Raw genomic sequence first — 23,075 nt, 5'->3', positions numbered from 1 at the left:
ATTCACTGCAGCTTCGCCTACTTCTGGGATGATGTCTTCGCCTGGTTACATCACAAAAAAAAAAAAACACACACACACACAACTGTCTCAGCCAACCCTAATGACCAAAACTGTTGCCATGATAACTGTGTAAGGATTTCGATAATATAGACTAGCTTACAGAAACCATCTTTATCTACAAGAGAACATTCAATTACCTCTGTGCAAAATGTGACAAAGAAAACCTTGCATTGAGAAAAACATAAACATAATGCATGATACCCATATAGACAGATATGTAGTGCTCATATTAAAGCCAATTAAAGCAGCAGAACAGTTAAAAAGTATAGCTTATCCATCAAAATACGCTATCAGTGTGTGATTGCTTCATGTAAACAAACAATACACAAATAATGTTTTAGTGTGCATTTTATTAGCACAATGGTCCATTCATCAACAGTTATCATTTTATTTGCAGATTTTCTAAATCCAGAGGAACGTAATGGGAATGTTCACATTAAATGTCAAATGTCTTTTAGTAACATCCCAGGAATCAAGATCTCTAAGAAAAGATGAAAACAGACATCACAGATGTCCTTTGAATGATCAAGGAGTATTTTGAAATTCATAAACTGAAAAGCCACATACAAAACACGTCTGCAAGCTGATATTTTTACATTTGGCAAACGCATTACATTATTTGTGCAAACATTGTAAATATTGGTTTATGGATCGGACGCTGACATTCAGAAACACACAAATATAAACTCACAGAGACGCATGCGTTTGGTGACGTTTGATAGGTATGGTCCCTTTCTTCGATGAATAACATTTAGTAGTATAAGGCAGAAACCAGAGAGAATAGTGTTGGTGGATTGAGATCATATAGGCTTGTACAGCAGTGTGGTCACATACTTCTTTTTGTAGCGGTGTGTCGCACTAAGAACCATCACGCCATCCTGTGTGAGGAGAGCAAACAGATGCACATCAGTGATATCAACTGAAAATGCTGGTCACCTCTACCATATGCAAAATAAAAATGATTAAAGGGATAGTTCACCTGAAAATAATAACTCATTTACTCAATAACTCATTACGCACTCATATCTACTAAAGTAATGATACTTTTATGGTGCTTTTGCTATTTTTGGACAGCAACATCTACTTTTGTGTTGCACTGAAGAAAAAAAAACGTCACACAGATTTTGACTGAAATTAGCGTTATTAAATAACAAAAGGTTCATTTTTGGGTGAACTATCATTGAGGGTGTGGACATTATTAGATAATTTCTTCTATGAGTCTCTTCTAAAGTGTGTGTGTAGTTTGCTGCCAGACCTTGATGGAAAGGGCGTACAGGTGGTTGAGCATCACATGGTTTGGTTCAGGCAGCAGGGTTGGGTCACACTGTTAAAAGTAGACATGGGAACATGTTAGGGAAAGTCTCTGTTTTCTAAAATTGCCCACACTCAGCAATTTCCAACCATAGGCTCTTTATCTTTTCTTATCTCTTTAAGCCCAAAAAGGAACCTGGGGGTAAGCAGATAAACATCAAATTTTCATTTTTGGATGAACTATCCCTTTAACTGCAACACTGTATTTACAAAGAATCGATCTCCTCTCAAATCACTTGCTCACTTTCCATCAGATTTCATGTCTGTAAGAAAACCCAAATGAAGTGTTTAAGTAATGGAAATAGTTTAATGTTCCAGAAAGCTAGCTAGCTAAATAAATAACCAAAACAACAAAAATATACACCATTGTTAATTTTCAATTTCTTTTAAATACTATTACATTATTTATTTAATATTATGAATGCACTTTTTAGATTACTTTTCTAAAATTACTAAAACTTAAAAATTTTTGTTCAAGTTTTAGTAATTTTGCCATATGCTTTGCCATGCGATTTTGTGCTTAAGAAAAACCTAAATTTATTTGAAAAAAGTTATATTGTGAAATATTATTGCAATATAAAATAATGTTTTTCTATTATAATATACTTTACTTTTTTTCTGTGATCCAAAACTGAATTTTCATCAGCCATTACTCCAGTCTTCAGAAATCATTCTAATATGCTGATTTATTATCAATGTTGGAAAGAGTGGTGTTGTTTTATATATATATATATATATATATAAAAATTTTAAACCTGTGATACTTTTTTCTGGATTGTTTGATAAATAAAAATAAAAAAGAACAGCATTTATTTAATTAACCTTTCAAAAGTTTGGGGTCAGTATTTTTTTTATTGATATAAATTTATATATTTATTCAGAAAGGATGTTAAATTAATAAAAAGTGATTGTAAAGATTTATATTGTTAGAAAAGATTTCTATTTTGAAAAAATGCTGTTCCTTTTAACTTTCCATACATCAAAGAATCCTGAAAAGTGTCACAGGTTCCAAAAATATTAAGCAGCACAGCAGTTTCCAGCATTGATAATAAATCAGCATATTAGAATGATTTCTGAAGGCTTTCTACTCATGATGACAGTGAATGAAAAGGAGGCACATTCTGGAAGATGCCTTTTTGCTTTCAGCATGAGATCACCATGTCCTCTGTTGTTTTTTTCCAGTTTCTTGTAAGTGCACACTGACTCCTAGTGTTGAGCATGTAAAAGCACAGCAAGTGGTGCCTTAATTTATCAGTTTTAGTGATTAAAAAAGTGGCCAAAAGTACAGTACCAGAGAGAGAGAGAGTGTCCTAATGCTACATTAACATAATGAAGTGTTTTCTGTTCACTTTTGAAATGTGTGACGCTAGACAATTATGTACAATAACGTAGTTGAAGGAAAATTCTGGATTTGTTGCGAGTTCAGCTCAATCAACAGCATTTGTGGCACAAAGTTAGTTTGTGAGAGAGAATTTAAAAGCAGAAATGTGAAGAAATATATTTTTATTTGAACTAATGTTCAAAAGTTTGTAATCGGTAAGATTTTTTATAATGGGTTTGAAAGTCTATTATGCTCACTAAGGTTGCATTTATTTGATCAAAAAATACAGTAAAAGCTAATATTGTGAGATTTTGTAATATTGTGAACTTTTTCTGTTTTAATATATATTATTAATACAGCCATTACTCTGGCCTTCAGTGTCACATGACCCTTCTGAAATGATTCTAATATGCTGATTTGCTGCTCAATAAATTTTTTTTTATCATTATCAATGTTGAAAACAGTTGTGCTGCTTCATATTTTTGTGGAAACCATGATTTTGGTCAGCATTCCTTGATGAATACAAAGTTTAAAAGAACAGCATTTATTTCAAATAGAAATTTTTAGAATGTAAAAGACTTTATTGTCATGTTTGATACTTTTATTGTCTCCTTCCTGAATAAATGTATTAATTTATTTTTTTTAAATGGTCCCTAAAGTTTTGAACAGCAGTGTATTTAGCTTCTCATTTTCCCCTGCTGTCCTTTGAGTCTATCTGAACAGACCCACTATCGAGGACCAGCTGACTTGCAGCACCTTGTAGAACGTTTAGCGCTATAATTTTTAAGATGATGCAAATACCTCCTGCTGTGTTTCTTGTGCTAACATAGTCTACCATGTCATGCTAATGATCTAATGATCTGTCAGCACTCACCTTTTAGTCAAGGGGATTTTGCTGGACCAGTTGTTGAAGGAGCCAGACAAGTAGATCTCTTTCCCTGGACCGTTCCAGCGGAACACAGTGGGCCTTTCCTCTGGCGGGGCTTTAGTATCTGATTCCTGATCTTGTCGCCAGGCTAGAAACTCCTAGTAAGACAGAGAGAAAGATGGATGAGGTGTGTACAGCTAATAGAAGCAGAGCAGTCAGATATTGCTGCAATAAATGACTTAAGGAACATGTTTTCAAGGTTAGTGTTTCACTGTAACTATACCACCTTGGCGTCATCTGTTTGGAAGATGTCTCCGTCCTCCGCACTGTCCATTAGGATTTTGGGTCGAGTGCCATCTTTGCTACCACGGCTCTCTCGCCTTTGCGTCTTCTCCGCTCCACTTCTCTCACTGCTGGTGTTGCCCATGCTGCTCCTTATTTACATGCATTTTAATGAGACTTCCAATTTTGAACAAGAGCTTTCTTCACAATTCATCTCACTCAAAAGTATATAAACATTATTCACTTGGGGTTTAAAAAGTTAAATGTTAAAGAAAGTCGACCTAAAAAAAAAAATTCTGTCATCATTTACTCACCCTCAAGTTGCTCCAAAAATGTATGAGTTTCTTTCTTCTGTTAAATACAAAAGAAGATATTTTGAAGAATGTTAATTGGTCACCAAACAGTTGACGGTAGCCATTGACTTGCATAGTATGGGAAAAAATACTATTAAAGTCAATGGTTATTGTCAAATGTTTGGTCACCAATGTTCTTCAAAATATCTTCTTTTGCGATCAGTAGAAGAAAGCAAATCATACAGTTTGAAAGAACTCGAGGGTGAGTAAATGATGACAAACATTTTTGGGTGACTTTTCCTTTTAATGTTTAATGTGTCGTAATAATGTTCTTTTCCTACAAGAATTTCTAAAGTACGGGAGTTTCCAAAGTTTAAGTAACTATAAAAGTTACTTATATTAGTTTATAGTATTAATAATTATTGATTTCAAAATAGACGGTAGCGACCTACGTTAAGTAGTGTTCATCTGGTAACCATAACAACCATACGGATGCTCGCGGATAGTATCGGATGGTAAGTCGACAACAAGAAAAATAATGTAATTATTTTCAATTTATTGAAGATTTACTTATCACATACGACAAATATGGCAAAACCCTTACTATTTAGCTTTTTCAGATAATCGACGTTTAGCCAAAATGTGCTAGAGGCGCGGGCAGGCGCCAAAGAACAGTTTGCGTTCCACAAGACGAACTGCAGATTGCAGCCGAAAACTACCTTTATATTTACATTAAGTAATTTGACAGATGTATAATTCCTTAAAAAACGTTGTTAAAATACGCACACGGTTCACTAACAATACTAGCGATAAAAGAAGTAACCTAACCTTTGACCGCTGTTGTTTTGGAAATCACCTAAACGTATTTTATACCTACACGGCGTTTTTGTACAGTTTTATCAGTTTGGAGTTACGCAGCCGATTCAACGGTTGAATAGGCTAACCTAGAAATACCAAGAAAGTAAAAACTGGGATGTTGTTTCTTTGGTCGTATTTTGACATTTTCTTTGTTCCTGTTCTTGCGTGTAAGTCTCGCCTACAGAAACGACCACAGCGTATCTCCGTTTCATCTCGGACTGTGGTGATTTCCCTCATGAATAAATATCTTACCTCTGAAAACTTTATTTGCCTGTAGCCCGCAACTATGTTACTTTTCATAACGCCATTTTCACATTGCCTCACAAAAAGGTTAAATGTTAAGCACACCTCTTCCGCCTGCTGTTCGGGACAGGGGAAAGCGAGCAGGGGACCAGCGAGCTCTGCATAAAGTTAAACCGGTGGAAGACGGGGAGCCTTGTAACACATTTTTCTACTTTTTGCTCTGTCTCAAACTTATAAATGTATATTATTCACATATTTGTTTGCTACAAATTAATGCAGTGTAATCTGCTAGTTATTCACAAACTGCGTAAAAAGTGCAGTTTTGACTAGGTACCTAAACGGATTGTTACACTAATAGAAAAATTTGTAATGTTATGTATGAGTTTATTATAGTAATCACTTACTAGACCACTTACCATCAGCTTTATTTAAGTATTATATGAAATGTGGTTTAGCCTGTTTAAAATAATAAAGGAATTATTTGAGTTCAAACAGCACATATTGTTTTTAATATTTTATTTAAAATATTTTATTAGTATTTTTTAAATATTTTAAAGTAATGTTAATTTTATATTTCATAGTTATTTCATTTAAATGTATTATTATTATTTTTTAGGGGCTGTGCCAATGGGTGTGTCCTGTGATGGAGTGAGCCAGCTGTGTTTGAGTGTCCACACACACGTGTTCATCAAAAGCTTGCAACATTCTCACGGCTGTTCAGTTTCGCAGTGTCATGACATGACTGGCAATGAGGTACTGGGATAGGTGGAACTGTATCCGCGAAGCACACTTCAATAAACACAGACATGGGTGGCAACAGTAGTGAGACGGACCACCAGTACATCTTGGAAAAACATTAGTTAGTAACTCAAGTGAGATTGATGGTAGTGACACACTGATTACTATTACTATAATCACCCGTACATTGAAGTACACTGAAAACTTGTCAATGAAACACTTAAAGTAAATACTACCATTGCATATTTAGCTTGTTTGCTGTGATTGCCAAGACTTGAGACAGATTTAGCTATATTTAACCTTAGCTGGCTATAATATTACATATCAAAATACAGGATACTCCAAGCGCTGCAGATTGCATTGGGTGTAAAGTTGGAGATGGAGTGTCTAGTGCCGCTATAATCCATTATATAACTGTTACAGACACTTGTGCATTTAGTGTATTGAGTCGTTACATACATTGCACATTTATTCATATTCATAAAAATTGATCATACTTCTTGTAATTTTTCATTCATCCAAAAACATACACTGGTTTGTGTTCTGTAAAAGCATCAGCTATTTGGGTTCAAGCATCCTTTTAGTATGCTTCAGGACAAATACAATGTACACCTCTAAACTACACATTTACAATATTTGATGTGCCATCATACTCAGCAAATACAGACGTACAAATGCAGTTGTACTGCCTGCGGAAATAAACAACATCCTTCTGAGATGCTATGAATATTAAATTACTTTTAGTGTAAGATTTCCTGTAGTTCGGATTCTTGGCCATGCTTTGAGCAAATCAGACCCACTTATACATTCCATTTGAAAATATTGATTACTTATAAACCCGGGATGGTTGAAGCTCATGGTGCCACCACAGTGAAACCACGTTCTGAGTGTAGCACAGTGTCCTCCTGCATTAACTGGAACTGATTGCCACCAATTTACAGTGTAGTCTTCCTGTCGAACTGGTTTCTCCATGATCAGATTGCATTCTGTTTAGTTGATATAAAAAAAAGTTTAAAAAAAAAATGTCTTACTAAATGAGAACACAATGAATAAATCATGTTACTTAATAGGATATGCGAGTAAGACAATAATGTACATAAAGGAATAGTTCACAGAAAAATTAATCCTTAAATTAGTAATCCTCAAGTTGTTCCAAACACAGTTTTCCCTTGTGAAAAAGAAAAAGAGAAAATCTGGTGAATAAATAGGAATAGGAGTTTTCAAATCTCAAAAAAGATTAAAATGCTCCCTAAAAGTAGCGAGTACGTCTCTTGTAGTTATCTGAAGCCACATAAAGGCTTTGTGTGATGAACAGACTGAAATTTAAGTTCACTGATAATCTTCTCCAGTTGAATTTGAACCACTGCAATCGGGCCATCAAGTCAGTGAGTGACTTTAAAAAACCAGATCAGTCTAATTTGTTATCAAACTATTTACACTGATTTTGTGAGTAGAATATTTTTATTCATATAGAAGATTCAACTTAAAGGAAAACTGTGTTCACAAATTAAGCATTGCTGCTTCTTTAATGATTACTCTAAGACTTTCAGTGATTAATGAGTTACATTTCAGTCTGTTTCTCATATAAAGCTATCGTGTAATTTCAGAAAACTTGAAATATAGCGCAAGCGCATGAGTCATAAGAACTACTTTTAGAATACTTTTATGGTGTTTTTTGTATTTTTGGCCAGTCCTTCACTTTCATTATACTGAAAACAGTGGCTAGGATTTTCTCCAAAAGTTCATACGGGTTTGGCAAGACTGAGACATGAGTGAATAATGACTGAATTTTCATTTTTACGTGAACTATTCTTTAAACAAACCATATTTATAATATATTCAAGACAGCTTTGTGCAAATGAGTACCGTGGTGAAGTGTACAACAGAGAAGATCATTATGATCACAAGGCCAATGACTAAGGAAGCAATTCCCATGTGAAGAGCCTTTCTCCCCAACCGCTGAGCTCCTTCATAGTCTTCTGCATCATAACTGCTTTGAGACTGAATGAGAGAGAAATCATAACCGTGACGACACAATTTCACAAAATAATTTGAGGATGGAAAAACTCAAAGACATACATTTAAATGAAGCAATACAAAAATTTAGCTTATTGTAAAAATACATTTGTAGCATATTTGGATAGCAACATCAGTGACAGGTCTCCAAGTAAAAACTAGACCTCAGTATAGGTGGCCTATAAAGCAGACAGCAATGAGGGGCATAGTGAAGATGCCAGCCTCATTACGTCTCTCTTAATAAGATCAGACAGCAAACTTAGACTTGGACATACAGCCCACTCGCACTAAATCACATTTACTGGGATGACAAAGATCATCTGACTTCACTAAACTGATTCGCATATTAAAACCAGAATTTTCAGGTTTTGATAACATTTGAGACAAAGCAGGTGGTCTAAACTCTTTATTAGTGGTAAACATCACTACATGTTGTCAGATGTATGCCTAAAACATGAAACATGAAATAAAACAAATTAAATATCTAATGTTTTAATATTTTATGCATTTTAAGTAAATGTGGAAGTAAATCTCAAGTAAATCCTACTGATTACAAAGAAGTTGTTTTTTTCATGAATGAGCATGAAGTTTAGTGAGAAAAAAATATTTTAAAGGATCAAATCACTGCTCTTGTAAAGATAAAGATCATGTGTTAACCACTTTTGACAATGATACTGTATGCATAAAACCCCCCAGTGTGTCAGAGGGCATTAAGCTGGGTTGATTTGTGATGCTCATCTAGTTTCTCACAGGCGGTGTGGTGGCGTCTGCAGCTGCTGTAGTCAGCGAGCCCTAAAGTTTTAATGTGTAGCAGCGGTAGAGTCAACTTGAAACTGGAGGTGTTGCTCTCCACAGCAAGCCCCTGCACTTTACCCCATTCAGAGCCCACTGTCTCTAGTCTGCTGGTGGCATTTAAAGCACAGATTTGATTGCTGAATGCAGGGGAAAGGTATGACAGAAAATGATTCATTTTTATGATGCGGATGAATCACATTTATGCCATGAATCACTGTACCTTACAAAAATATACAAATGAACGTATGCTACATTTATACCCATTTTGTCTTGATCCGCACCCCCTGATTCATTATACATCACTGATGTATTATTCTTTATTCCTATGGTGCAGTGCTTAAACCTGTAAAGCAGAAATTATTACTTATAAATATTAAGGTTGTTATTAGACTAAAAAACTAAGCATTAATCTAATGTTTTTTTTTTCCCAGTTCACCGACAGTAGCAATTATTATTGATTAAAAACCTTTAAATAATATTATTTTAAAAAATCATTTAAATGTGTGTACACATTTATAATGCATTTAAATTATAAAAATAATATGGTATAAAATTATTTATTTTGAAATAGCTTTAATTTAATAATTATTTTATATATATTTTATACAATTATTTGAATATATATACACTATTTACATAATTTTCTAACATTGATATTATATATATTTTTAAATGCTTTTTTATTTATCATTTACAATTATTTACCCACAATTATTTAAGTGTACTATACATTAATATTAATTATAAAATTTATAATATTAGTGACTTCAATAATACACAGGCCTCAGGTATTTGCCTTGTAATGCTCGCCTAGACAGGTCACACAAATAAAACACGGTTCTATTCTCGTGTCTGATTTAGGCGAGCGTTACAGCCTCAACATTTACAATTAATATACATGATGTATATAATATATAGTATTAATGTTGAGTCGTATTGATGGGGTCATGGTCTTAAGACAAAAAAGAATGAGAAACATTGCTTTTTAATATATATTAAATTCATAGCAAAAGTAACTTTCTTTTGAATTGACATTAAAAAGAAAGTGAATTACATGTTAGTGGCCAGATTGTAAGACTGTGTCTCTCGTTCTGAGGTCAAGGTGTGAAAAGTCAGGTAGAAAACCACTGAAAAAACCTTCCTGTTCATCTACAGTATAGAGAACAACAGCCTGAGAAAGTTCATCATCACAGTATCCACCTTTTACGTGCCTTGTGCAAATGAGCACATCTGCAGGCTGCCGTGTGAATGTTTGAGCAGGGGAAAGGGTGTGTGTGTGAGAGTGTATGCAGTCTTGCTTGCAAGTGTGGGAGTGCTACAAAAGTGAACTGCACAGATACTTGAGGCCGGTCTATTTATAACACTTATATGTCTATCTGGACCATAAGAACATTAGGTTTAGTCAGATTTCAAAGCCGCATGTATAACACTCTGCCAAGTGCAAAACTATAAACACACAAAAACAACTCTTCAGAAAAACACCAGATAAGACCAAAGATAAACTGTACATTATGATCTATATCCTCAGTTAACAAATGTGATTTAAAAGGATAGTTCACCCAAAAATGAAAATTCTGTCATTGTTTACTCTCATGTCATTGCAAACCTGTACTATGTAACTTTCTTTCTTCTGTGAAACACAAAAGAAGATATTTTGAAGAATGTTGGCAACTAAACAGTTTTGGTCATCATTGACTTCCACTGTGTGGACAGAAAAATTCTCAAAATATCTTTTTATTGTTCCACAAATTATGACAGAATTTTCATTTTTGAGTGAACTATTCTTTTAAATAAGCAGCATACGAACATGCAACTGTCCAGGTAGATACACTCCATAATATAAAAAAACAATAGTCTTTTCTACTCACCATTAGAGAAAAAACCAGCGCCACAATGTTAATAGGCCATGCCGGACAAAAGCAAGTGAAAATAGTCAAAAAAATGTAATTTTTCAGTGGTGGTGCCCCCTGCGCCTCAGCACACCTTCCAAAACTGTGGTCCGAGCTTCCATCGATAGAGCGGTTTGTCTTTTCGTCTGACCGTTGAAGACCAGGACTCATGATGCAGGAGTAACAAGCAGTGTGAGTTAGGAAGGATCAGGAGAGGGTGAGAACATTTACAAGAGCCGTGCGGAGCAGATCAGGAAACTGAATGGAAGACTGGAGGAGAAACAAGAAGGCAAGAGCTCATGGAGACACTCATGGGGATGTCAGATGATTGGGTAAGTGTGAAAGGCGATGGATGAGACGTTGAGTGAGTCAGAGATGGCTTATGACCTAATTACCACCCGGGCTGAACACTATCCCACTTCAGAGAGGGAGAGAGAGAGAGACTGTATGCAGGACGCTGAAGCAATGTAAGATGTAAGAGGAGAGGCAAGCGGAGAAAAAAAGTCTGTCTACTTGCCCATATTACCATTATCTGTCAAAGGGAGAAGGGAGTGTTAAAGTTACAACTGATACAGCCATATGGATAATGGCCCCAAAATCACATTACAAGGCTGCCAAGAAATGCACACTGGCAATTTTCCCACGGTTTTAGTGAGGAGGGTGCAAACAGCGCAGTATAGTGTACAAAAGCTGAATCACGCTTTACTGTTATACAATAGTGCTCTGGATGATACAGTATGGAAAAATCTTAAGTAACACTTTATTTTACAATGTTCTTATTACACATATCTCATGTATATACTATAGTAAAACCAGTAAATGATGCATAATTACATGTAACCATAATTTTCTAGTAAGGACATATTGTTAATTAATATTCAATCACTGTAACAAGGACATCTTAAAATAAAGTGTAATCACATGTTCTATGTATGTTCATATATTATTTTAAAAAAGGGTTTAAATATGTTTTCAAGGTTAAAATATTTGTATTCTTTTTTCTTTTCAAAAATGTCATTCTTTCATTAATGTTTATTTGTTCATTATGATATAATGACAGCTGTTTCATTTTTTGGCCTCTTGCACCTCAAAAAAAAATCTCAAAATACATTTTAATACAGAAACTAAAAGCATGTTCATCGTAGAAAGTATGAATTGCATCGTTTGTATGAGTTGCATTTCATTGTATTTTTTAATCAATTAACAGATTTGCTAAATGAATAATGTACATTTGACAAAAAAAATAAAAAATTGATGCCACTGACTCAACTGTTAAAAAGTGAAAATGCTATAATGTGAGCTCAAGTAGCCTGTCTGTGGGTGTCACCGTAGCGTGTGAGTCTATGCAGATAAGGTGATGCTTTGTTTCAAACGGCAGGATACACCACACAGGAAAAATGAAAAACAGCTGCCTCTGCTAACTTGAGAAACCCGCTGTCTATGCAGGTTAAATAAAATGACACGCACCAGTCTCTCTGCTCTCTTCGTAACCATCTGGTTCTCCGGTATTATCGTCCCTTTTCCTCCTCAGTAGCACAATTTAATATAAAGATGCTGCTAGATTTATAACAATTAAATGAATGAATTACTTTACTTTTTTTTGCTGCTTTCTCACAGGTCTCGTCTCTGGAGATGCATCTTGGGACATATCTGTGTGGCAAATACCTGAGATAACAACAAAAGAAGGCACCAATGCCATCATCACCTGTCATATTAAAGCTGATTCACGCGTGGAAGGAATCATGGTTAAGTGGTTGCGAGATAATCAAACTATAGTGGCGAGTGAAGCGATTGTTAAGTCTGCCTATCCATCGCCTGTAAATGGATCTGTGTTTATCAACGCAACGCTGCACCTGCAGTCAATAAGTCTAAATCATAGTGGCATGTATTACTGCACAGCACATATGAATGTACCTGGACTTGGAGCTGTTGAATATGGAAATGGGACGCACGTGTATGTGGGTAAGCTTTATTTTGAACTCATTTTATAATTTTGATTCTATTCTGTTAAAGGACTGAGAATACAATACATTTTTTTATGCAACAGTCAATGCACTCCACACTTTTTGGTACTCAAAAAGTCTAATGAACAATCCAAATGATAGACATTTATACTTCTCTCTCACAGCAATTGTAGCGTCTAATTCAAGTACAGCGATAACACCAACTCTCACACCTGTGACCCTGGGATTCCCACCAAACCCCTATAATTCAGACATAGTGATGTGGGCCGTTCTTTCAGGCTTGGGTTTTGTTTTGCTGATCATCTGTATTGCCTGTGTTATTCACATACATTATAAAGGTAAGAAAAATTGTGATTTTAAAATTGTGTATTTCTTTTAAAATTGAATGTTTATGGATTTATCACAATGTGCTTGAGATTTGAAGCTCACTATCAATTTTTTTTTATTATTATTATTTTAAGTAGGACACAAGAGAATAGAAACTAGAGCAAAAGAAGCCCTGGTGAGTGAAGTTTGTTGATTTATTTAATTTTTCCATTTGATTGTGAATATTGGCAGAGCTGATGGTCTTTCAGAAAAGTAATATTGTAGTTTTCAAATAAGTTATTTCACTCTCAGGTTGATGCTACCCGTGGATCACACTGCCTTGAAACTCGTGAAACGGTTGTTTATGCAGCATTAAACATTCCTCGAGACAGTGTGAAATCAAGAAATGAGGTAAATAATGCCTATCAAGAGCCGTTTAGTCTGTAGTATTCAACTCATGCTTAGTTAATTGTTACATGTTAACAATTCAGAAAGCAAATGGACAGCATTGTTTACTTTTGCACTTGCACTTTATATGTAACCACATGCAATTATTTTGTCATTATATCATGACTTATTTTTTAGAACTGTCCAGCTCCGACACACACTTCAGTGAGCTGCACCGAGGAGTCAGTGACATACTCTGAGGTCCACATAAAGAAAGGACCAAAGGATGAAGTTTAAGCATTATTTGCCTGAATTTTATTCACACTGTAATCTCTTTCGCCTTGCATATGACTGTCATTGAGTCTTTTAATGGCACTTGAAGCTTTTGGTCTTGTTTGGCCCAATTTAGTAAGGGTGTTTCTGTAAAAGTGTATTTCTTTTTGTGTTTCTTCATGTAATACTCATGAAGACTGAATTATTAAATATTGTCGGCTCACATTTGAGTCTATTTTAAGATGTATTGTGCTCAAGGTGCATGTGTATATATATTTAAGATAAAATTATAATAACACATTTTCTTGTGTCTTCCAAGTGATTAAGGTTAAGTAGTGAGCTTGAACATACAGTATTTTTATAGCATTCTTCAAAAGGTGACTGCCAAACAGATATGCAACCTCATAGAATTGCAAAATGTTTTGTGAGTAGTTTATTTGCTAGTGCTTTTATTTTTAAGACTGTTTAAGTATGAAATGACTTTATATAGGAATTAAACTGCAATTGTTAAAATGGAAGTTAAAATAGCTCTTTAAGCTAATAGTTGCAGGTTACTACTTTTTACAGTGTCAATAGCAAGTTTTGTAGCAATAAGCGTGATACAAGAAGATGACAAAAAATAAAATGTTTAGTGAACAGAGATGTTTACCAAAAAAGACTGATACGTGTTGCTGCCTACGCAACCCCATTTAGCGACTTAACGGTAAAAGCCCTAGTCATATGACGTGCTTCAACAACAAGATAATGCTGTTTCATCCTGAGCAAAATCTTTAGTTTCAATATATTTTCACAAATGTCCCGTGAATACAGATTTCTGTGTGGGAGTGTTCAGTGTGCGCTTTCAGAAGACAGAATCGGTTACAGACTGTAGGCGATTTGACATGCTCTGAAGCCACAGGTGAATAAAAAAAAGACTAACAAAATTAACAGGCAACGTCTGGTGTAAAGTGAGTCATGCCGTTTTAAATCATGTAGGAGTTTTGAAATTTGAAATAATTTAATTGGCATTTCCAAATTTACTTTTTAAATTTTTTTTATTTCATTTTATCAGAGAGGGTCAAGCTTCAAACAAGAAACATTAAAACTTTCAATTAATAACAGCCATCCTGTTTACTTCATAAAAAGTGTTATATTAGTGTTGCTACTTTTTTTTTTCACCAGTACCAGAATCTTCAGTTAATTGAAGCATATTTATATTCCAATTATTGCAACACTTTAAACCTCTAAAAGAGATGAAAGGAATTGTGTTATGGATATAAACTTGGTAAAAGCAACAAAACAGCATGGAAATAGGGGTTACACTTCACATTTTAAAACATCTTACTGAAGATAATACATTAGATCATGACAGCATCAGACATGCTTTCACTCTCAAACACACACAGACACACACTCACTCACTCAACAGTAGCATCATTCACATTGCCTTCTGTTCTGTCACAAAAAAACACTGAACAAAGTTCATCAAATCATGAAAAAAACAAAAACTTTTTTGGACACAGAATATCATGTGTTTGCGTTCTTGAGTGTAAAAAAACTCTTAATCACGCCGACAGATTTCACCAGATCAAAAAGATAGTATGTACAATATTTTACACAAACAAGGTCGAATCTAAGTCTGAGAAATATGTTCTCCTTATAATTACTGCTATTTTCATGATCAATGTAATAAATCCAGTTGCAAAACTAACAAAATATATATTTTGACATCCCATCACACTATATTCTTCAGTAGAAAATGTACCAAATGTGTCTGAAAGCGATTTAGTCTTTTAAATACGCTACAAAGATCCAAATAGTTTTGACACAGATTATTGCTCTTATGCTGTTAAAATGAAAATGCTTTTCTACAGTTACAGACCTACATGTACATAATGCCATCACAAAAAAGACAAAACTTTGAACAAGAACTGAGAGAGAAAAAATAAAACTAAGACAAAAAAATAGACTTAAGTTGATAGCGTTTAAAACTGAGAAATGAACTAGTTATTTACAGGTTTAGCTCTATATAAGAGGAGCAGGAGGTTAGTTTAGAGACTGATATGACAGTAATTCATAAAACAGGAAATATGTCACATCACATTAATAGTGTTGCAGCCGACATTCCATCAGTTTAGAGTTGATTCATGTCATCCAAAACCATTCAAAAACAGAGAGCTTGAGAAAATAACAAAACGCTGCGGGGCACGTAGAGTGCATCCGTTATATTCGATTGAAATCACCACATACTTCAAAAATCCTTCCTTAAGATGTGTGGAAGACGTCAGAACCATGAATACTATTGTACCTGTCACTCATTTCAGTGGTAGCCGTTAGTAAATGCTGTGGCAATCAGAGGGCCCTGTAAAGATACAAATAGGGCATGAATTTTAATGCAGCATAAAGGAATCCACAGGAATAACTTGCTTATTTTTACTTATTTAAAGTTCAGTTATCAAATTCATAGTTCATCGGATTTTCTCGATTAATTAAAAAAATACATTAAAATGCAATTCAGATGTACAATGACTTTGAATACACTTCTTATATGAAATCTTATATTACTTTTTGGTGAATTATTTATAACAATTTATAATAAATAATAGTAATTATTATTACCTAGAAATATTACAGCTAATAATTACTACTAATATTTCAAAATATGCCCTGCAGACACTCATGACTGTGTGTCAGGGTCAATAATTTAACCTTTCATAACATGGCAAGGTTAGTTAAGGTTTTAAAATGTCACCTGGTGTAACTCCGAAAAATGTATATTTATGAATTCTTAAAAAATATATATTTAAAAATCTTTTGAAAATGATTAACATACATACATTGTATTCAAAATGTACAAATATATGTTTATTTATTTATGCATTTTTTTAGTTGCTGGTTACACCACAGAATGTTTTTAGAGTAATTAAATTGACGTAATTGTTTTTTTGGAAAATGGTCGAAATGTGTTTTTTAAACCTTATGGAACCAAAGAGAACATTTCTAAATTTCTTTTATACTAACTATTATAGTATTTGTTAATGTTTTGAGTTAGCTTTTATTTTTCTATTTTCAGTTTTCATTTTAAATGTAGTTTAAATATTAGTAATTTTGTGTTTTTGTGGTTTCGTAATTTTAGTACTTTAGCTTAAAATGATTTTTAAGTTATTTGCCAAAGCAACATTTCTAATTTTTAGTGATGCTATTTTTTAAGTGTAGTTTATTTCCACCTTTATTTCAGTGACTGAAAATGTTTTTAATAGTTTTTAGTTTTATGCCAGAGCAACATTTCTAATTTTTAGTGATGCTGTTTTTTTAAGTGTAGTTTTTTTCCAGCTTTATTTCAATGACTGAAAATGTTTTTAATAGTTTTTAGTTTTAGTCCACAATAGCAGCACTGCATTTCACTGACTCACCCCGAGACTGTGGCTGAATCCAGTGCTGGGGGCGGGGCTTGCAGCGCTGATGTAGCTACTGATGGCTGAGTCCTGATTGGCCGTTCCATACAGGTCTGCCATCGGCCCAGGGCTGCTGGTACCTAAAAACCCAGCTGAGCGAGAAGGAGTTGAGCCTACAGAACAAATCAACATGAAATTCCACAATGTCTCAATCACTTTTCATTAACCGGAAATCCTAAAGCTATATAGGCCAGCCATTGGGGTGTGAGCTCTTATTTCCTGAGCATGGGTCGTGTGTGGGATGTAGAAAAAACAAAATTCTCGCACCTCTGACCACAGCTGCTGCTGCTGCGGCTGCCGCCATGGGGTTGTACGCCGTTAGAGGAATGGCTATGAAAACAGCCGCATACACGTAGAACAAGCAAACAAACAGGAAAGAGAACTTAATCAGTATCAAGCAGTACGAAAGCAGTGGGAAAAGAGCTTGCATCATACTGAGTAAGAAACGATGCTCTGATAATGTGTGGTAACGCCTGTTATGCAGGATTTCCTGGGTGCTGTTGTCACAACGTTAGCTTACAGCAATCAGATCACACTATGCTGTGTGTTGGCCGTGTGCAATAGCTGCTTGTAAAGCTCATAGAGGAACTAACCTGTGAGCTCAGGGGGGTGGGGTGATGTCAGAAGGGGGGTCCTCTCTAAGTGGAATTCTAGAATAGAGATAAACACAGAAAGCGGTTTACACATACACACAAGTGCTGTTCACACTACACACATGGACAAGCACTACAGGGCCTATGAGTGGCAAGACACACAGAAAGACAGTCTTAGACCGCCTCTCTGAGATTTACAAGCAGCCATGGGTCTCTATGGGTTTTTGGGTAAATGACTGGTTTTCACAAAAATAATAAGCAGCACAAATGTTTTTAGTATTGATAGTAATAAGAAATGTTAACTGAGCAGCAAATCAGCATATTAGAATGATTTCTGAAGGATTGTGTGAAAATTCAGCTTTGCCATCACAGGAATAAATTACTTTTTAAAATGTATTCAAACAGAAAACAGTTATTTTAAATGGTAATAATATTTCACATTATTACTGTTTTGTATGCATTTTTGATCAAATAAATGCAGCCTTGGTATGCATTAAAGACTTCCATCAAAAGCATTTAAAAATCTTACCGACCCCGAATGGTACTGTACATACAGTATAATCTAATATATGTGACCCTGGACCACAAAGTCCAAGCTAGCAATGCATATTACTAATCAAAAATTACGTTTATATATATTTACGGTAGGAAATTTACAAAATATCTTCATGGAACATGATCTTTTGGCATAAAAGAAAAATTAATAATAATTTTGACCCATACAATGTATTGTTGGCTATTGCTACAAATATACCCGTGCTACTTATGACTGGTTTTGTGCTCCAGTGTCACCTATGTGGTTTTACACATAAAATCTAATCACAACATTTCAATTTCAATTAATGACTATTAATATTAATATTAATTTTAATTTAACTTTGTGCATGTGGAAATTGGGTTACATCGAATGTTTTACCAAGACTGCCAGATAATGTTCAAAAGCATAATTAGCAACTACATGTAGGCAATTTTTATCTGACAGCCATTACAATATGGTCACTGAATTGGTTATATGCAATTATACAACAGTTCTTTCTGGTCCTTGAATCTGATTGGCTGAGAGGAGTGCAATATTGTAGTGATAACAGAACTCCAACCATTTCATTGTTTAAATGACTCCGTTTGCGATATTTCTCACAGCGAGTGTCATGGCGGATGCCCAAATCCACTAGAATTTTATAAATAATACTGTTTTTGTGTCGCAGAATGTAGTTTTACCATTTTTTAGGCATGAATGTAGTTGTAGTCGTGCCTACAGCCATATCACAGCCGTGCCGATATACAGCCATATCGCACGGCTACTCATGTGATATTGCTTATTTATCAACTGATAAACAATCCCTTCCTGATTCAAAAACCCAATATTGAATAATATATTTAATGAGTGTTTGCAAAGTCTTATCCCAAGAGAGAGTTAATTCCCGTGAACCAATGTGTGAAAAGGCCTACAGAATCCATGAGCTGGACATTGAGTCTTACCAGGGAACTGATATGTGTATCCTGGTGTGAGACTAGTATAGCTGCGACCCGCATATGTTGCTGCCTGGAACCCTGGATAACCTGGGGAAAAATATGACACCAATTAATGTCTATTCATAAAGTATTGTGAGTAAATAACAAAACTATATAATATTTTGTTAAACAATTATATGCGTAAAATAATATTTGATTTGAATATTATCAATAATTTTAATATTATTAACAGTTATATGATAACTCAAATTAATACTAAATCAATATTAGTCAATATAGTAGAATGAAAGTGTAGCATTTGTGTCTTCTGTATGAATTTTATGGCTTTTCCAGACTGCATTTTTCACTCTGAACAGCAGAGGGCAGAATAGTCCATTCCATGCTTTAAACTCTAATCATCCTTGTATTCTACTCTCTTACCCAGCATTCCTATGCCGAGCATGAAGGCGTCCATCCCATAGGGCATGACACGAGCACGACCTCTTGAAGAGCCTGTGGGTGACATCACTTCCTTGGGCTGGGCCTTCTTACACTCCACCTGTGAGTGGAAAGGGAAGATATCAGTCAGTCAAACACAAGTTGTAGCAGTGCCTAACAGTGTCTCAGAATAAGAATTCTCACCATCTTGTTGTTGATTTCGTGGAAGTGGATCTCACAGACTTTCTCCACCACATCTTCATTCTCAAAGGTCACAAATCCAAACCCTGAGGCAAGAAAGAGCCCAGACGCTCAGACCGCAGTTTACATTTGGATTTCCACTTCAGCCATCATTATAAACAATGTCTAAAATTCATGTACTTCAGTTCAACTTCAGGTGAGAAGGTCAGATGAAACTACCAACAAATTCTACTTCCCTTCTCACAAACCTTGTTAAATAAATACCAGAATGACTGTGACATCACAATGATACTACCATTTTTTGGGGACATGTACCATGGTAAACATCAAAGTACCATCTGATATAATCACTGTACCACAGTACCACCACCATACTTTTTATTTAGGGTCCAAAAGTCTGAGACCACTAATGGAAATGCTTCTGTTACAAAATTATATTATCAGCATAACAATTTGAGTGAAAATTTGAATTTAAACTTGAATTTAAATCTCTATTTATGTAGTACACTGCTATGTTTTGCAAGAAGCCTCTTATTCTCACCAATGCTATGTCTATTTAAACAAAAATACAATAAAAACAGTAATATTACCATTTACAATAATTGTTTCCTATTTTAATCTATTGTAAAGTGTATTTTGTTCTTGTGATGGCAAAGCTGAATTTTTAGTGTCACATGATCCATAAGAATTAATTTTAATATGCTGATTTGCTGCTCAAGAAATATTTCTTCAGTGTTGAAAATAGTTTATACATTTTTGGTGTAAACTGCAATAGTTTTTTTTTTTTCCCCCAGAATTTATCGATGAATAGAAAGTTTCAAAAAGGCATTTATTTGAAATATATTTTTGTAACAAATACATTTTTTATTATTTGTAATAACTTAAAATGTAAAATTTTTACTGAATAAAAGTATTAATTTATTTTTCTTCTTTATATATACTGACCCCTGAACTTTTGAACGGTAGTGTACATAAATTACAGAATGTCTACATCACCAAAAAAAAAAAAAATTCACACAATCATTGTCACTTTGTTTAGGGCAGAATCATAAAATTTCCTTACTTCAAAAAAAAAAAAAAACGTTTTCTTTTTTATATTCATATTTAAATCATCCCAGATTGTGGTCTCAGGCGTTTGGACTCCCCCAAGTATCTGTAAAAACTAATTGAATGTGCTTTTTCTTTGTGCCTGTAACTTCTCCATTTTGAGGTTAAATATTTGTGAATGTCCTTGTGTCCTTAAGGTTCACCCTTAATACCGTAATTACACAGATTTCCTGTGACCTGTATTCTTTTTTAAACCTTTGAAGTCATACACGTGTCCACTTCGTCTCCGTAAACAGTGCTAGATTTTCTCAACAAAAAGATATACTATTTTTTTTTTCCAACAAAACTTGCTTCTCTCTTCTCAAGTACTGCTCTGGTCTCCTGTCTGTCTCTCCATGTGTCTCATCTCCTCCACCTCTCCGCTGGGTTGAAAGGCTGCGGTAAAGCCATGCAAGCTGTCATAATCGATGTGCTTTCGAAACGACGAGGGGGAGGGAAGGGCGCTTAACGAGGTTTTAGCCTAAACCCTGATTAACGAACACACTAATTACTCAATCTCTCTCCTCACCTACCGCTTATCCTACAGAGTACAGGATGGAGGGCCATGGAGAAGAGACGGAGACAGATTGGACCAGGTTTAGGAAGGAAGGAGCAAACGGGAGATTGGCTGCACAGTTATTTAATGAAATATAGAGAAAGGGAAATTTACCTCTGTGTCTGTTGGTGGTTTTGTCAAACATAAGCATGGCGTCATCCACCTGTAGGACAGGAAGAGAAAGAGATTATTTGTTATCTATAGCATTAGTCACCGTTTTCAATCTTGTGATGACGCATATCCTACTGAAACAGGATGTTTGAGGGAACATAAAAGGGCATGTCTTTTATTTTGTAAATGGCCAATAGGCTTTAGCTACATCATAGCCATAAACCATAATATGCTACATGATGGTCAGTCTGAGCTTATAGGGGCATTTGATTGGATAAAAATATGAGAAGTGCAGGATGAGTCATCAATGTTTTTTTTTTATTTCAGTTTTTCTGGAAGTGAAAATATTAAACATGTATATCTGTTAGTTTTGTCAACTTTTAAGGGAGTCTTTAAAGGTCACCACAATTTAGCAATTTAGCATTTAACAGCTGACGGTAGCCACTGCCTTCCATAGTTATGGAAAATAAATAGAAAATAAATCTATTTATTAAATAGATAAAATAGAAAATAAATATGGAAGTCAGTGGCTACTGTTAACTGTTTGGTTACCAACATTCTTCAAAATAGCTTTTTTTTTTGTATTCAACAGAAGAAAGAAACTCGTACAGGTTTGGAACAACTTGAGTAAATGATGACAAAAGTTAAATTATTCAGTTAACTATCCCTTTAAGTGTCTTAAGAAATAGTCAGTAAAATTTTTTACAGTTTTTTTTCAACTGCTTACACACAAAATCTTTACTTGTCACATAATTTCTGAAACCTGACACTCAAACACTAGAACCACACGCCAAGGCATAGGCCAACTCCAGGTTAAGGCTAAAAGCAGCCAAATGTATTAAACATCATAAACCCGTCTTTTTAGGCAAGAACCAGACATTGGTGTCATGCAAGCTAAAGAAATGTTTAATGGGACTCGTTCAAGACGGAGCATCCCCGATCTTAAATCGTAAATATCAAACATATTTGATATTTACATCTCTTGATCGGGCTGCCCCTGACGTGATACGTCAATGAGAGTGAGCAAGCATCACCTACTGGAGGTTGCGCATAGGCGGAGGGTGAACCAACTCCAGGGTAAGGCTAAAAGCAGCCAAATGTATTAAACATCATAAACCCGTCTTTTTAGGCAAGAACCAGACATTGGTGTCATGTAAGCTAAAAAAATGTTTAATGGGACTGAATTTGTATTTAACGTGATTACAATTTAATAAAAACGTTAGAAATTGATAATTATATAACGTTTCCTTTCCACTGTTATTAAAACAGCGAATAAATTATATATAGAAAGTGAAATTATCACTAACATCGATCTATCGCGAGTTTAAGCACTCACACACAAACAAATAACTATCCTTATAATCACTGAAGCTGTATACTGTGAAATGAATCTCTTACTTACATTGTACGTACATCTGCGCTTTGTTGTTTATGATGAGAGAATTCGCAAGAGTCCGGAATTCAGTCAGCGAACGCGCGCGCTCTCAACAAAACTGATGAGTTTGAACGATGACTCATCTGAACGCTTCTGATTGGCCATTGCATTCCTAAGCTCAACAGAATTGTGTGTGATTGGTTCAAATGCGCAACACTGTAAAAA

At 34.7% G+C, this 23,075-nt stretch overlaps 3 protein-coding genes across 8 annotated transcripts in view; 1 reads left to right on the top strand and 2 right to left on the bottom strand.

The window, feature by feature from the left end:
• Positions 1–6,166: 6,166 nt before the first annotated feature.
• On the bottom strand, positions 6,167–11,030 carry LOC107712453 (transmembrane protein 233-like). The gene is made up of 3 exons (XM_016517711.1): positions 10,654–11,030; positions 7,841–7,975; positions 6,167–6,960 (listed from the first exon to the last, which is right to left on the bottom strand). The coding sequence occupies exons 1-3, from the start codon at positions 10,843–10,845 to the stop codon at positions 6,949–6,951; spliced, it is 339 nt and encodes a 112-aa protein (XP_016373197.1). The 5' UTR covers positions 10,846–11,030; the 3' UTR covers positions 6,167–6,948.
• A 985-nt stretch (positions 11,031–12,015) lies between these two features.
• On the top strand, positions 12,016–13,860 carry LOC107712452 (uncharacterized). Of its 2 annotated transcripts, none has more exons than XM_016517709.1 (6): positions 12,016–12,179; positions 12,292–12,636; positions 12,803–12,976; positions 13,103–13,140; positions 13,257–13,355; positions 13,530–13,860. In XM_016517709.1, the coding sequence occupies exons 1-6, from the start codon at positions 12,131–12,133 to the stop codon at positions 13,626–13,628; spliced, it is 804 nt and encodes a 267-aa protein (XP_016373195.1). In that variant the 5' UTR covers positions 12,016–12,130; the 3' UTR covers positions 13,629–13,860. The 2 variants fall into 2 exon arrangements, with proteins under 2 accessions (XP_016373195.1, XP_016373194.1); XM_016517708.1 differs by having other exon boundaries at positions 13,100–13,140.
• Positions 13,861–14,663: 803 nt separating this feature from the next.
• Positions 14,664–23,075, bottom strand: part of msi1b (musashi RNA binding protein 1b) — a 21,703-nt gene continuing 13,291 nt past the window's right edge. For 2 of the 5 annotated variants that reach the window (XM_016517731.1, XM_016517735.1), the window contains 8 exons: positions 21,479–21,527; positions 19,726–19,808; positions 19,525–19,642; positions 19,111–19,191; positions 17,632–17,688; positions 17,306–17,368; positions 16,997–17,151; positions 14,664–15,945 (listed from right to left, as the gene is read on the bottom strand). In XM_016517731.1, the coding sequence (XP_016373217.1) occupies positions 15,904–15,945; positions 16,997–17,151; positions 17,306–17,368; positions 17,632–17,688; positions 19,111–19,191; positions 19,525–19,642; positions 19,726–19,808; positions 21,479–21,527 (648 nt within the window). In that variant the 3' untranslated portion in view covers positions 14,664–15,903. The remainder of the gene's footprint in view (positions 15,946–16,996; positions 17,152–17,305; positions 17,369–17,631; positions 17,689–19,110; positions 19,192–19,524; positions 19,643–19,725; positions 19,809–21,478; positions 21,528–23,075) is intronic. The other 3 variants (XM_016517732.1, XM_016517734.1, XM_016517733.1) reach the window with 3 other exon arrangements.

This window comes from Sinocyclocheilus rhinocerous, unplaced genomic scaffold (assembly GCF_001515625.1).
Source record: "Sinocyclocheilus rhinocerous isolate Xijiao unplaced genomic scaffold, SAMN03320098_v1.1 scaffold87, whole genome shotgun sequence".
NCBI classification, from domain to species: Eukaryota; Metazoa; Chordata; class Actinopteri; order Cypriniformes; family Cyprinidae; genus Sinocyclocheilus; species Sinocyclocheilus rhinocerous.
This window is presented reverse-complemented; position numbering and strand designations above follow the sequence as displayed.